This window comes from Acipenser ruthenus, chromosome 4, assembly GCF_902713425.1.
Source record: "Acipenser ruthenus chromosome 4, fAciRut3.2 maternal haplotype, whole genome shotgun sequence".
NCBI classification, from domain to species: domain Eukaryota; kingdom Metazoa; phylum Chordata; class Actinopteri; order Acipenseriformes; family Acipenseridae; genus Acipenser; species Acipenser ruthenus.
The window spans coordinates 15,979,805-15,992,411 of NC_081192.1; the positions used below are offsets into that span (position 1 = coordinate 15,979,805).

The 12,607-nt window shown below is 36.3% G+C and overlaps 1 protein-coding gene across 4 annotated transcripts in view; it reads left to right on the forward strand.

The window, feature by feature from the left end:
* impact (impact RWD domain protein) overlaps positions 1 to 12,607 on the forward strand; it is a 76,980-nt gene that overhangs the window by 34,827 nt on the left and 29,546 nt on the right. For 3 of the 4 annotated variants that reach the window (XM_059022084.1, XM_059022087.1, XM_059022086.1), the window contains 2 exons: positions 5,200 to 5,337; positions 8,408 to 8,502. In XM_059022084.1, the coding sequence (XP_058878067.1) occupies positions 5,200 to 5,337; positions 8,408 to 8,502 (233 nt within the window). The remainder of the gene's footprint in view (positions 1 to 5,199; positions 5,338 to 8,407; positions 8,503 to 12,607) is intronic. The other variant, XM_059022085.1, reaches the window with a different exon arrangement.

A 12,607-nucleotide genomic window follows, 5' to 3' on the forward strand; every position in this document is an offset into this window, starting at 1 on the left:
AACATGCTGTTATCTAAATTGTTACCTAATGTTATTTTTGGGGGATTAGTCCAATAATTATAGGACAGGCAATTTTTTTCATTGTGATTTTGAGGGCAACAGTGCCAGTGCAAGCCTATTCTAATCAATGGAAATGTGCTGTTTTAAATTTCTATTCCAAATGCGCCTGTGTTTTATTGATTATTATTTGATTACAACAGCACCTTCTCTGTGCCAACAAGAAAGAAAAGAAAAAACAACAACTGAACTACATTACTTGTAACATAGTATATGATTTTACTGTTAATTCCATACCAACTTTACTATATTCACTAGCAGACTAACTCAAAAAGTTAGTTGTATTCATCTGTAAAATCCTGCACCTAGATAATACTAACAGTAAAAAGAAGAACCATTTTACATCAGATTGTTCTTGTAGTGTCAGGGTCATCACATGTCAAGAGGGATAACATTCAGAGATTTGGGTGCCGGCAAGTCACAGATTTTGTTTGATAAATTCATGCAGTATGGTATCCATGACAACTGAAAAAGGCCACAGTTTCAGCTCTCTCAATCAGTTAATATATCAAATAGAATCTTTCAAAGAGTATATTTCATAAATATAGGCTGATACAACATTGCATCAATGTAATTTTTTTGTGAATTTGTCAAAAATTGGGCTTATTTCTATTTATGTTTTTGCATTTTACAAAGCTAGAATTGATCTCTAATGTAACTTAATTTAACTACTCATAGAAGGCATGGTTTTCTGATCTATTATGTAGATGTAGACACTAGCCAGGGACTAAAACCACACAAGATTGGTTCTGTTCTGTTTCCCAACAAAATATTACCGAAATACACACCACAGCAATGACAGTTGGTTAGGGAGGCAAAACCGGCAGGGACTGTTCCACTTTCATTGCGCTAAAGCAAACCCTACTGGCCAGGTGCCCAGTGAGCTCAAAAGCTGACACCTCCAGGGCTGGTCTTTGTCCTCCAAAGGTTGGTAGCTCACTGAGATCGCTCTCGAGTCCTGGGTGTAAAAGAGGAAGCTGGATCAGTCGTGGGATCAGAGGATGCCCTTTAGGTATCCGGAGCTGTGTGGGTAATTGCTGCGACGAGGGGAAAAAATTATTGGACATTGCAAATTGGGGAAAAATATAAAAGGTTTTGTTCAAAAGAGCCAACTTTCCAGCATTTTGGTATGATTAAGGTACATTTTATTAAGTGAAAGTGTTTGAAAACAAACAGTGGACATACTGGTAGGCTTTTGATGCCATGGTAACTACACGCATGTATTTCTATTTCTATATATATATATATATATATATATATATATATATATATATATATATATATATATATATATATATATATATATATATAGTTCTTTGTCTGAATGCTTCAGTTGCATGTGATTTAGTTTGTACAGTAGGGAAATGGCTTTACTGCATATCAATAAGACATAAATTGATTGCATAGTGCTTTTTACTGCAGCATAATAGTGGTCTGTAAACCTAGCACCTGAGGTACTGTACCATTCATAACTCACTGCTCAGCTGCCATCGACTTTGGGTGTCTTAACTTCAATCATGAGGATAATCATGTGAAAACTCTTTTCTAATCCTCATTCTACATAGAATGTGTTTGTATGAGGGGGTGCCCCTGCATGCTCTGATGTGAAGGTTGCAACACTAGGCATTTCCCTCTCTCTGTTAGTGTTCATTTGGGCTTAGACTCAAGTCATATTGCTTTTTGAATTCAGATGTCTGCAAAAACCCTGCTGCCCTTTAATTTAACCAGGGCTCTTTTAGATGTTCCTTTTCTTTTATTGCCTAATCATTGTTTCAAGCTATACAGTATTTGACCTTAAATATTGAATTACTTCTCAATTCCAGTCTACCCCCCCCCCCCCACTTAATAATGTACACAGCTTTATATATATATATATATATATATATATATATATATATATATATATATATATAACATTTGCATGAATTAATGCAGGGGTTCCCAAACTTTTTTTTGGCATCCTGACTGAGGAGCCCAACCCAATGGATCTATATAATTTTGTTCTCCTTCCAATTTAAGGATACTTTTTTAGATTGAACATTTAAACCCTTTGTGTAAACGGTTAATTACTGGTTAAACTGTCATACACATTTTCAATGCTTTTCATACATCCTATTACACTGGTTTAAAATACATCAAGATGCTATGAATGAGGCTTTTTTAATTTCCTCATAAAGCATAATTCATGCCATGTAGCATATGTTTCCTCTTTAAACCAATACTTTTTGGATTATGGCAAGCCAAATGATCATTTAGAGATATGTGAAATTGCATTTTAAGATATCTGGAAATCATTTGTAGATATCTTTTAAATGCATTTGGGGCTACACAAAACAGTACGCTTCAGAGAGTGGGCCTACTGCAATTAATGACGTTTTATTCTTTTTTCCAAGATTTTGCATATCTCATAATTATTCAGAAGATTGCTACTTTATTGTTCTATTTAAGTGAGTATAGTTTGGAATGTGTAGATGGGATATCAGCTACACTATCTTGACAGGTAACCTCAAATTCAGTATCAAAATTCAGGCCTGTCACTATATCTTTCTTAGCAGATGCCAGTTGACTACTGGACACTCCATCATTCACTCACTTTCAGATTTTAGCTGCAAACAATTTGTGTTTTTAAATTCTGTATTTTCCCCTGCCAATTCCTCTAAGAATTCTAGTGTATTTCCCCATCCAATTGACATACTTCTACATCAGAGTCATTACAACCGGAGCATATGAAACTGTTACCAGGGCAAGAATGAATTGTAGTCCCCAGGCTGATGGCTATGAATCTTACTGGCAAGCATTCACGTATGATCAGAGAACCACTGCCACCTCCCCAAATGCACACAGTGCCTCCCACACAGCATGCACAGTCCATGGGTATCTCCAACCAAGATTCTAAATAGGCAAAGCAAGGCATGGCAGCTATTAATCAAACAATTTTATTTAACTAGTACTAGTATAATTATGTTTAATAAACACTCAACATGTACTGTAATGAGGTTGTTGATTTGGCTATTATATACTTTCTCTTTATATCTGGACTTTCTGTAATAGTCAGTTGCAACTGTATGTACTGTACATGATTTCTTTTCATTTTTTTTAGTGATAGTGTTCATTATTTATTGATCATTGATCTTCATAGATGGCATTATTATATCCCTATTATTTCCTGACATTTAAGATCAAGTAGAACAAGGGCAAAGGATTAGAGCCGTGCAGTAAATTTGGTGAAATGTGTTCTAAGCACCTCTATATTTTTATGGTGTAGTAACACCTATTAATTTTTACTGTGCAGAGCTTATGAGTCATCTACAGCTACTGTATTTTGTTGTAGTATAATTTACATTTTGTGTTAGTATAGAACCCAGAAACCAATACGGATACTCATACTTGGGTGATGTCATCGGAAGTGGGTGGAGCTAATACCGGCAGGGTACAGAAAAAATATATTTCTCAGAAAATGACCATAATGTTTATTTAATATTTGTATCATTAAAGGCCTAATGTGTCATTTAAATGAATACATTATTTATTATATACCTGTTATCAATATTCGTTCTTACTCGTTGCTGGCATGGGTCTTAAAGAATAAGTAGTGGGGTTCCGAAAAATATAGTGTTACACGTCCTCACATGCTGCTACAACTGTTTAAATAATGTACCTGTAATTTGTCTTTTCATTGTTAACACATCCTGACATCTTTTTACACTAAAACTTTACAGTCTGTTTCAAAGCTCTTTTCAAAATGGCCACTCTAGTGCACTGATAGTGTGAGGATTATTGACCAGATTGTCAAACAGGTAACAACGCAATAACAATCCATGATGTGGTACGGAACTGAAAAGCCAGAGCACATGTTATGTTTTTAAATAGTCGCTCTTCCTGCAGTGATTTAGCGGACAGATCTCAAACCCCAGTGCACTAGAGCACAAAGTATCTCCGCATCCAGGACGGAAAGGTAGGGACAGACTTTGGAGATGTTTCGAAGATGGTAGAAGGAAGATTTGACCACGGAGGAGATGTGGGCATCAAAGGAGAGGTTGCTGTCCAGAAGTACACCAAGGCTTCGTACTGTGGGAGAAGGCAGCAGCAGACAGTTTCCGAGGTTCAGGGCAGCAATATTGAAATTCTTAAGTTGAGTTTTAGATCCTACTAGAAGGAGTTCAGATTTGCTAGTGTTCAGCTGCAGAAAATTGACAGACATCCAGGCCTTGATCTCTTGAATGTCTCGAGACCATGGCAGAGGGGGCGTCTAGGGTCGAGTTTTAAGTAGAGCTGGGTGTCGTCAGCATAGGAGTGAAACATGAGGCTGTGTTGGCGGATGAGGTGACCCAAGGGAAGCATGTAGATATTGAAGAGAAGGGGCCCAAGAACACATCCTTGGGGGACACCACAAGTGACCAGGTTTGCAGTATAACAGCAAAACATGGTAAAGGGTTCTAAAATCCCAGGTAGTGCTTTGGTCTAAATTCAGGGCTGTCAGAAAAAAAAAAAGTTGTGTGTACAATATAGCTGCAATCTTAGTGAACTCATAACTTATTACTCGATTTAGAACTTTTGTGAATACAGCCTGGGATAAAGCTTTTTGTAACTTAAAGTCCTATTGGTACATTTTTTAAATACAGAATTACATACCCTCTGTGTATGGCTGCATTGTTTAGTAATCAGGGCTTAGTTTTACTGAAATCTGCCCTGCAACACATGACAAATCTGAAACCGAAATACAATTGGCTTGTAGTCTAATTGTCCTCATTCTAACAAGCCGTTATCTTGTATATTATGACCCTATCTCAGATGGGGTTACGCGGTAGACAAGATTATTTTGAAAGGGGTACGGGGCCTAAAAAGTTTGAAAAACACTTTTTTAGAGAGATGTTTGCACACCATTGTGGTTTTTTATAAACAAGAAGTCTGTATGTTTTTTTTACATTTCTGAACTTTGTTATATTCATATATTGATTATTTATATTCAAGCAAAAACTGTTCATTGTAGCATAATAGTATTTTTTATTTTTATTACAATGAACGTTATTCTTTTAGAAGCAAGGCTTTTTTCAGAAGTCAGCCACTTAAACACTCATCTTAAATTGAAATTATATTTTAGAAAACGTTTGAAAAAATGTTTTTGTTTGTTTGTTTTTAAAGCAGAAAGCCCTGTACTCAAGAAGACAACAGAAGAGGTGGCAGAAGATTTAGAAGATTATTTTAGCCCTGGATTTCAATTGCCAAAATGTCAAGACCAAATCCAGGCTTTAGCTTTACTTGCATCAGAAGGCTTAGAAGGTATGTATGTATGTATGTATGTATGTATGTATGTATGTATTCATTATTGTATGCATGTATGTGGGCTCAATAAACAACTGTGCCTCACTAACTTTCCTAACCTACTACGCCACCTGGTGGCAATTATACGGGCACTAGGTCCCGTAATAAAATGGAGGTAAGTACATTTTATTACTCCTTTAATAATGCTTTCTGGTTCCTTTTTCCTTACACAGGTTCTTTGACCTAAATCCACACCATCAGACACTGAGATGGACAGACACACCACACAAGTTCTAATAAAAAATATACTTTTTATTAGTTAAAAAAATCATTAATTAAGAGGGAAAAGGGAATTGGGTAGCAGCAAACCTTAAAAGAAACAAAAATAATGAGCCAAGCACTGGCTCTAAAACAAAAAATAAGTCCCGATCCACACACAAAAAAATGTACATCAAAAAAATGGTCCCCAAAAGAAACTCAGTATATTCCACAAAAACAAAAAAAAAAATAAAAAAATACTGTACATTCGACAGTGAAGATGTTGCCTGCACGTCGTCCTCCGGAACTGCAGGGGGCGAGCACTGGCCGAAAGTCCAGTACTGTCTAGCTCGACCCTCTCGCCAAAGTGCAAAGTGCTAATAATAAAAAAAAACAAATCCACAGCAAACCACACTTAGTCAAGTTGTAAAAAAAAATAATTAGTCTACAAAAAAAATGAAACTCAATATATAAATCTGCACACCGTAATCCAAAAGGAAAAAAAAATACAGTTTAAAACAGTCCCTATGCACTCCTAAAATCTGAAAAAGATACATTTTTTTAACAGTACTGCACCATACCACTGGGAGCGCCGGGCCCCTCTTCCACACAGCCTATGAATAGCCTAAGGCAAGGGTTCCCAAATTGTGGAGCAATGACATTCGATGTATTTATTTCTATTAATAGTGAAAAGCAGGCGCCGGAGGCAGCGGTAACTGTAGAAAAATAAAGTGTAGCAAGGGAGTGTTGGCGGACTGTCAATCAAAGCAGAAATTCACAAATCAGAGCTAACAGATTGCCTACCTGTAGGCGGGATGTAAAAGGGAGGGCTCTGACAATAGGGCAGTGTTCAGGTCATGTGATCGCTCTGCTAGCAGATGTAAACAGTGTGTTCAGTATTAATAAAATTGCAATCTGTCGAATCCATTACCAAAGAATACATTTTGCAAAGTATAAAGAACCAAAAAAGGCAGCTACAGGGGTTTGCTCAGTTTTGAGGTGCTGGAATTGGCTTTTTCTTTTGTAGAAATGTTTTCAGACTAACTTTTGTACTTGATAACATTAATTTAAAAATTCAATTGATGCCTGTGATGAATAGGCTATTAACATTTAAAATATTGAGTACTTTGATGCATGTTTCAATATTAACTAAATCAAGTTATCAAACTGATAAATCTTTTTGATTTATTTTTGAAAAATTGATTTATTAAAATGTTTGGATATATGGTATTTTATTGATTACTGGTCGTTCACAGTCATCTTAAAATAACGCTAGAATATATTTTGTTGGAAAATAATAATACAACAATTTTTTTGGACTGTTTTTTTGAAATTTCGCTGCAGATGGATTTATTTTCATGTTTTCTTTTGGTTAAGTGGCGCAGCTGTGCTCCGATTTTTCTTTTTGGGGTGTTGTTGGGTATTGCAAGCCAACCGAGTGTGATTTTGTAAGTTGTATTTGGTTGCACAGAGTAGTGGCGCAAAAAGTAACTTCTGTAAGGCTCTTTTTTCCTTCTGTATTGAGCGCATTCGTCTTTTTTGTGCATGACAGTACAGCGTGAAAGGTAACGGCTGGACATTTTAGTTACACAGTGTTCAGAAATTAGGATTTAAGAGTTATGTTCTTGTGCACGTTGTACTGCTTTTACTCAAAAGTGATTACTGTTCACGTATTTATGAATGGGAATAAAAAGAGACATGCACTTTCTTGTTTGATGACCAAGAAAAATAACTGCATTTCTAAAATGTTCAATTATACAAAAGTACCTGATTTAAAGGTTTGATAAAACCGTCTGTTTAGTTTTTGCATTTATTTTATTTACTAAAATGAAAGTGTTTAAAAATAATTATTTTCACTCAGTGCATATTCTATGTGATTTCCATCTCACACAATATTTATTCAAATGAATAAAGGACAGTTTAGAGTAGGTTTATTTATAATGTTACAGGTTTAAACATTTAAAATGTTTTAAATTTGACATTTTCCCAAGGAGTGCTAATAGTGGGCCACAGTGCCTAATGCAGCTGAACAGGTGGGCCTCAGGTAAAAAAGTTTGGGAACCCCTGGCCTAAGGCAGCCACCAGATTCTTCCGTCCACCCCTTAGCTCCACAGTGACCAGGGGAAGTGGATTACTGTCGTCGGGCAGACCGGGGGATAGAGACAAACAACATGAAGTGCTTGTTTCCAGTTACTCTCCTGGAAAAGAAAAATAATAGTAATACTTCACCTATTTCCTATCTTCTCAAGCCCTTGGTTTACCCTTACCTCTGTCCGTCCCATGCTGCCTCCCATTCCCAGACTTTCCTGGTGGCGCTGTTCTCTCTTTCTCTTATCTCTCAAAAGAAAACCTCACCACACCTTTTCCTGGCTAAATCCCCATCTTTTATAGCCCAGCCCTACCTCATTATGAGCTACAGGTGTCCTTCAGTTAATGTGCTAGCCCCGCATTTGCACGAGGTAGCTAAAACGGGAACAGAACAGACTAACAATGAATTACAATACAGTCAGCCATTTGGAATTAGTACGGGATTATTAACACAGGGGTAACCGGTTTGTCATATTGGTGACATGTATTTATGTACTGGATGTATTAATTATTGTATGCATGTATGTATCCCATTTAGGTGACCTTGTTTTAATTTACATTTACCTATCTAACATACTGTATTAAGGTCCTTTGAGTTTCTACTGTATAGAGACAGTGGATGTGGATGTAGTGGGTTCTGTTACTCTTGTTTACTGTGGGGTTTTTTTACAACTGGCAAAATCACATCTTTAGAGCAATTAGGAGTGCACTTTTTTCCACTCATTCATAGTTTAACCTGTAGATGAGGAACTCCCCCCTATCAAGCATGGAGAACCAATCACGGACAGACGAAGTACCTTTCAGCCCCACCTGGCTCCAGTTGTGACACCAAAACAGGTCTGTAAGATTCAGTTATCTCACATACCAAATGCTTTGTCTCACACGTGTGTGGAAAAAGCATTGTGGTGGTATTCAAAGAAATTTCAGTAAATCACAATAGGCTAGATTCTCAAAGCTACTGTATTTATTCCAAATTCCAAAGTTTTGGTCTGAAAGGAAAACACACCAAATTTCAAACAAATAATAAACAATGTTAGACTCCCCACAACTCCAGAAATTAAATGTCTTTGTTGTTTATTTTGTTAACTTTATTGGGTGTGTTTTTACTAATTATTATTTTATTTATTTGTTTGGTAATTTGGAATAAATAGCTGTGAAAATCTAGCCCAGTGCCTTTTTCATGATCGGTTTCAAATTGAATGTTATCGACCTTATTGTCTAGCTTTGACCCCATGAAGCGTACCCTTATAGACAGTATATTGCATTCATTTGTTCAATTTTCTTTTTAATTAGTCATTTAGCAGGCGCTTTTATCCAAAGCGACTTACAAAGACTAGTGGGTGAACTATGTATTGTAGCTGCTGCTGCAGAGTCACTTACAATAGGACCTCGGTTTTATGTCTCATCCGAAGGACGGGGGACAAGGAGGTTAAGTAACTTGCTCAGGGTTACACACAGTGACTCAGTGGCTGAGCAGGGATTGAACTGGGAACCTCCTGGTAACAAGCCCCTTTCTAATCACTAGACCACCAAGCCTCCCTATTCATACACATTGTCACATTTCAAAGAAAGACTAGTAATTCCACATCTTTTTTTCAGTTTCAGTACAACTGGTTCAGTACATCTGAAATAAATATGTTGATTAATACTCACAAAGTCATCCCATGTCTTTAATATAAAGGATGCCACAAGTTTAAATACCTAGTTTGCAGAAAAAAAAACAACTTTATTACTGGATAAACAACATGCATTCTCTGTGCCTTGCTGCCAATTTAGTTTCTAACAAATACAATACTAGTGTGGTGATATAGGGATGAGAGGTCTTAGGGGTTACTGTTGTCAGGGAAACAAGAATGTTACAGTGGAACAGTTAGGTCTGCTGGGGAAATGAAATGGCCATAGTAATGACTCTGAAAATACACATGCTTTTGATTTCTGGTGAGGTGCGGCAGAAAAAAAGTATTTGAATTAAAAACCGATTAAAGTCATACATATAGACAAAATCACATGCAAAACTACTTTCATAATATTTTTGCCTAAAAGCAATACTTAACATATTTATCTGGTTTGTGGTGCTTCGTTTGAAAATGTTGCTTCCTGTTTGCAGACATTTCAATCAACCTAACTGCCTGATTCAACTTTTAACTCGGTAAAGGTGTTTAAAGAAAAAAAAAATACAATAAACAGAGTAGAAGGGAAAACTATTAATATTTTGATGCCTCATTTATGACGTCCAAATCAAATGAAAAACACACTTTCCATTTACTCTCTACCTAAGGAACAAGTAAATTAAATTCAAGTAGATGATGTCTCCCTCAGCAACCCTGCATGCCAGCGTATTCACTATTATCTTATACTATGCATGTATATGCCATCCCCATTTGGGTGTTTTTTAATGAATCTGATCCCTGGTCCCTCCTGCACCAAGTTTCAGCGTGACTGGGAGTTAAATGATACACAGAGGCAATGATAGGCTTGTGTGTGGCAGTGTGAAGCAGAGTTGGGGTCAATTCCATTTTTTCAATTCCAATTCCATTTCCAATCCCAGTTCCCTTTTGTACAATACAAATTTCTGTTCCGTTTTACGGCATAGTCTTTACTGAGGTTTATACCGTAGGCTTTATCAGGTTACCTGACAAGTTCATTAAGTTGTATACTGTGTTTGTTCGCTCAATAAAGGCTTTGTTGTAAAATGATTGGAATAGGAATTTGAATTGATTAAAAGGGAATTGGGATTGGAAATGGAATTGGAATTGAAAAAATTGAATTGACCCCAACTCTGGTGTGAAGGTCCTACATCTGTAAACAAATAGGAATGGGTTTGGGAAGCCTTTGCTGAGCTGCCCAGTGCTCAGTCTCGGCAGTATGCAGATAATTATTTAAGTAAATCCAATGTCATTTAGAAAGACATAGTAAACATGTTTGTCATTTAATTGATTACATTTATTTTAGTATTTCTAAATTTTACTGCAAAGGCCCATCTTTTAAAAAATAGAATAAAACAGAGTGTTCATTTTTGCTGGCATGTGAGATTATCAGATGTATGGCATGTGGCGCAGATAATGAACTTTTCTAGTAGCAGTGTTTCTTTTTTTTCCCCAGAGTGTATCAATGATTGCTTGCAGACAGCATGAGTCCATGCAATGCTTTAATGCGTGTTATGTCATTTTTTTTTTACACTTTTTATTGTTTTATTTTGCAAAAGCAAGCTATTTAATTGAAAAGAACCTGGTATTATTACAAAAAAACAGTGTTTTTGTTGTAAAATAATGAGGGAGCTGACAGTTATGGCCTTAATGGACCTATTATTTCCAAAAATGTATATATTAGTTTTTTTTCTTTCAAAATAATAGTTCTCTCAAGAGACAAATCACACTTCATGTCAGTCAAGGATTCACAGTAAAGGCGTAGTTCTGTTTTTCTGTTTAAATAAAAGAGATAAAAGGGCATTTGTATAAGCACTTTAAAAAGCTAGGGCTGTATCTATTCGCTATGGGGCAGAAATACATTTTAGTCATACTAGATTAAAAGAGATTCTTACAGACCAAGGGACCCCCTTCATGTCCCGCATTATGGCGGACCTTTGTAAACGTTTGCAAATTAAACAATTAAGGACCTCTGTGTATCACCCCCAGACAGACAGAATAGCCACAGTCACACCCATAGTCAGAGAGCACATGAGGCAAGCACAAGAACACCAGCAGCACACTTACAACAGGGGTAAGATGTTGGTGTTGGTCCCCACAGTGGAGTGCAAACTCTTAGCCACATGGAAAGGCATGTAAGGGGTGATAAAAAAAATAGGAGAAGTTAATTATTGGGTCCGACAACCAGATCGTCGGCCTCCGGAACAGATTTATCATATAAGTCTTTTGAAAGCAAGACTTATATGATAAATCTCAGCCACTAGAGACACCAGAAGTGCATGTTTCCCCTACACTTTACCCAGCACAAGCACAAGACGTAAAGTGGAGAAATCCAGCAACAAGATGCACACCACAGTTCCCAGGATATCAGCACCCCTCTTATAGACGAGTAGTTAGATATAGTAGTTCCAGTAGGAGCACAGATAGTGATGAAAGGAGAAAGGAGGCAACTAAGGAAGCAGTGGAAGAGGGCTAAGGAAAGTCAGGAGGAAGCCCTCAGTCATCTGCAAAATGAGCTAAAACATAAGCTTGCGAAGCTGCGCAAAGCAGACCGCCTGTAAGAACCAGGAGCCTGTAAGAACCAGCTTTTATAAAGATCAGTTCAAGTTCGTGAAGGACTTATTTACCAGCAAAAAGAATGGTATACTTAAAGTAACTAAGCTAATTCCCTCTGATTGTCCAACTATTAATCCACCAGAATACAAAAAAGACTCTGCTCCTAAGTGGAAGATGATGAAGTTGTGAAGACAGACCCAGAACACTCTTCAAGTACTCATATCAATATAATTCCATACATTTTACCTGTTATGCATTCCTATTCACTATATTCACTATAATAAATGCTTGGTATAAAATGTGTTTCTTTCCAAAAAATAATGGCGCCCCATTGATGGAGTGCTTGCCACTTTTATTATTATTATTATTATTATTATTATTATTATTATTATTATTATTATTATTATTATTATTAATAATAATAATCTTATGTAATAACTTAGACTTTTATAATCCCTCCCAGTTAAGTCTAGCTAGCAACTCCTATTGTTAGAAACCAGCAAGAGTCCATTATGAGTATCAGACTGTATTTTATTGATTAAAAAAAATATATATATATTTAAATACTGTACCTCATAGTTAAACTTTGTAACTAGGATCCAGTGTAGCATAGAAGACCATGCAGTGAATGTAAAAAAAAACTAACATTGGAGACTAAGATCACAGTATAATTAGACATTGATTTACTTTAAACTGAAGAACCATTTATATTGAATTGAAATTCAATGATAGTTCGAAAC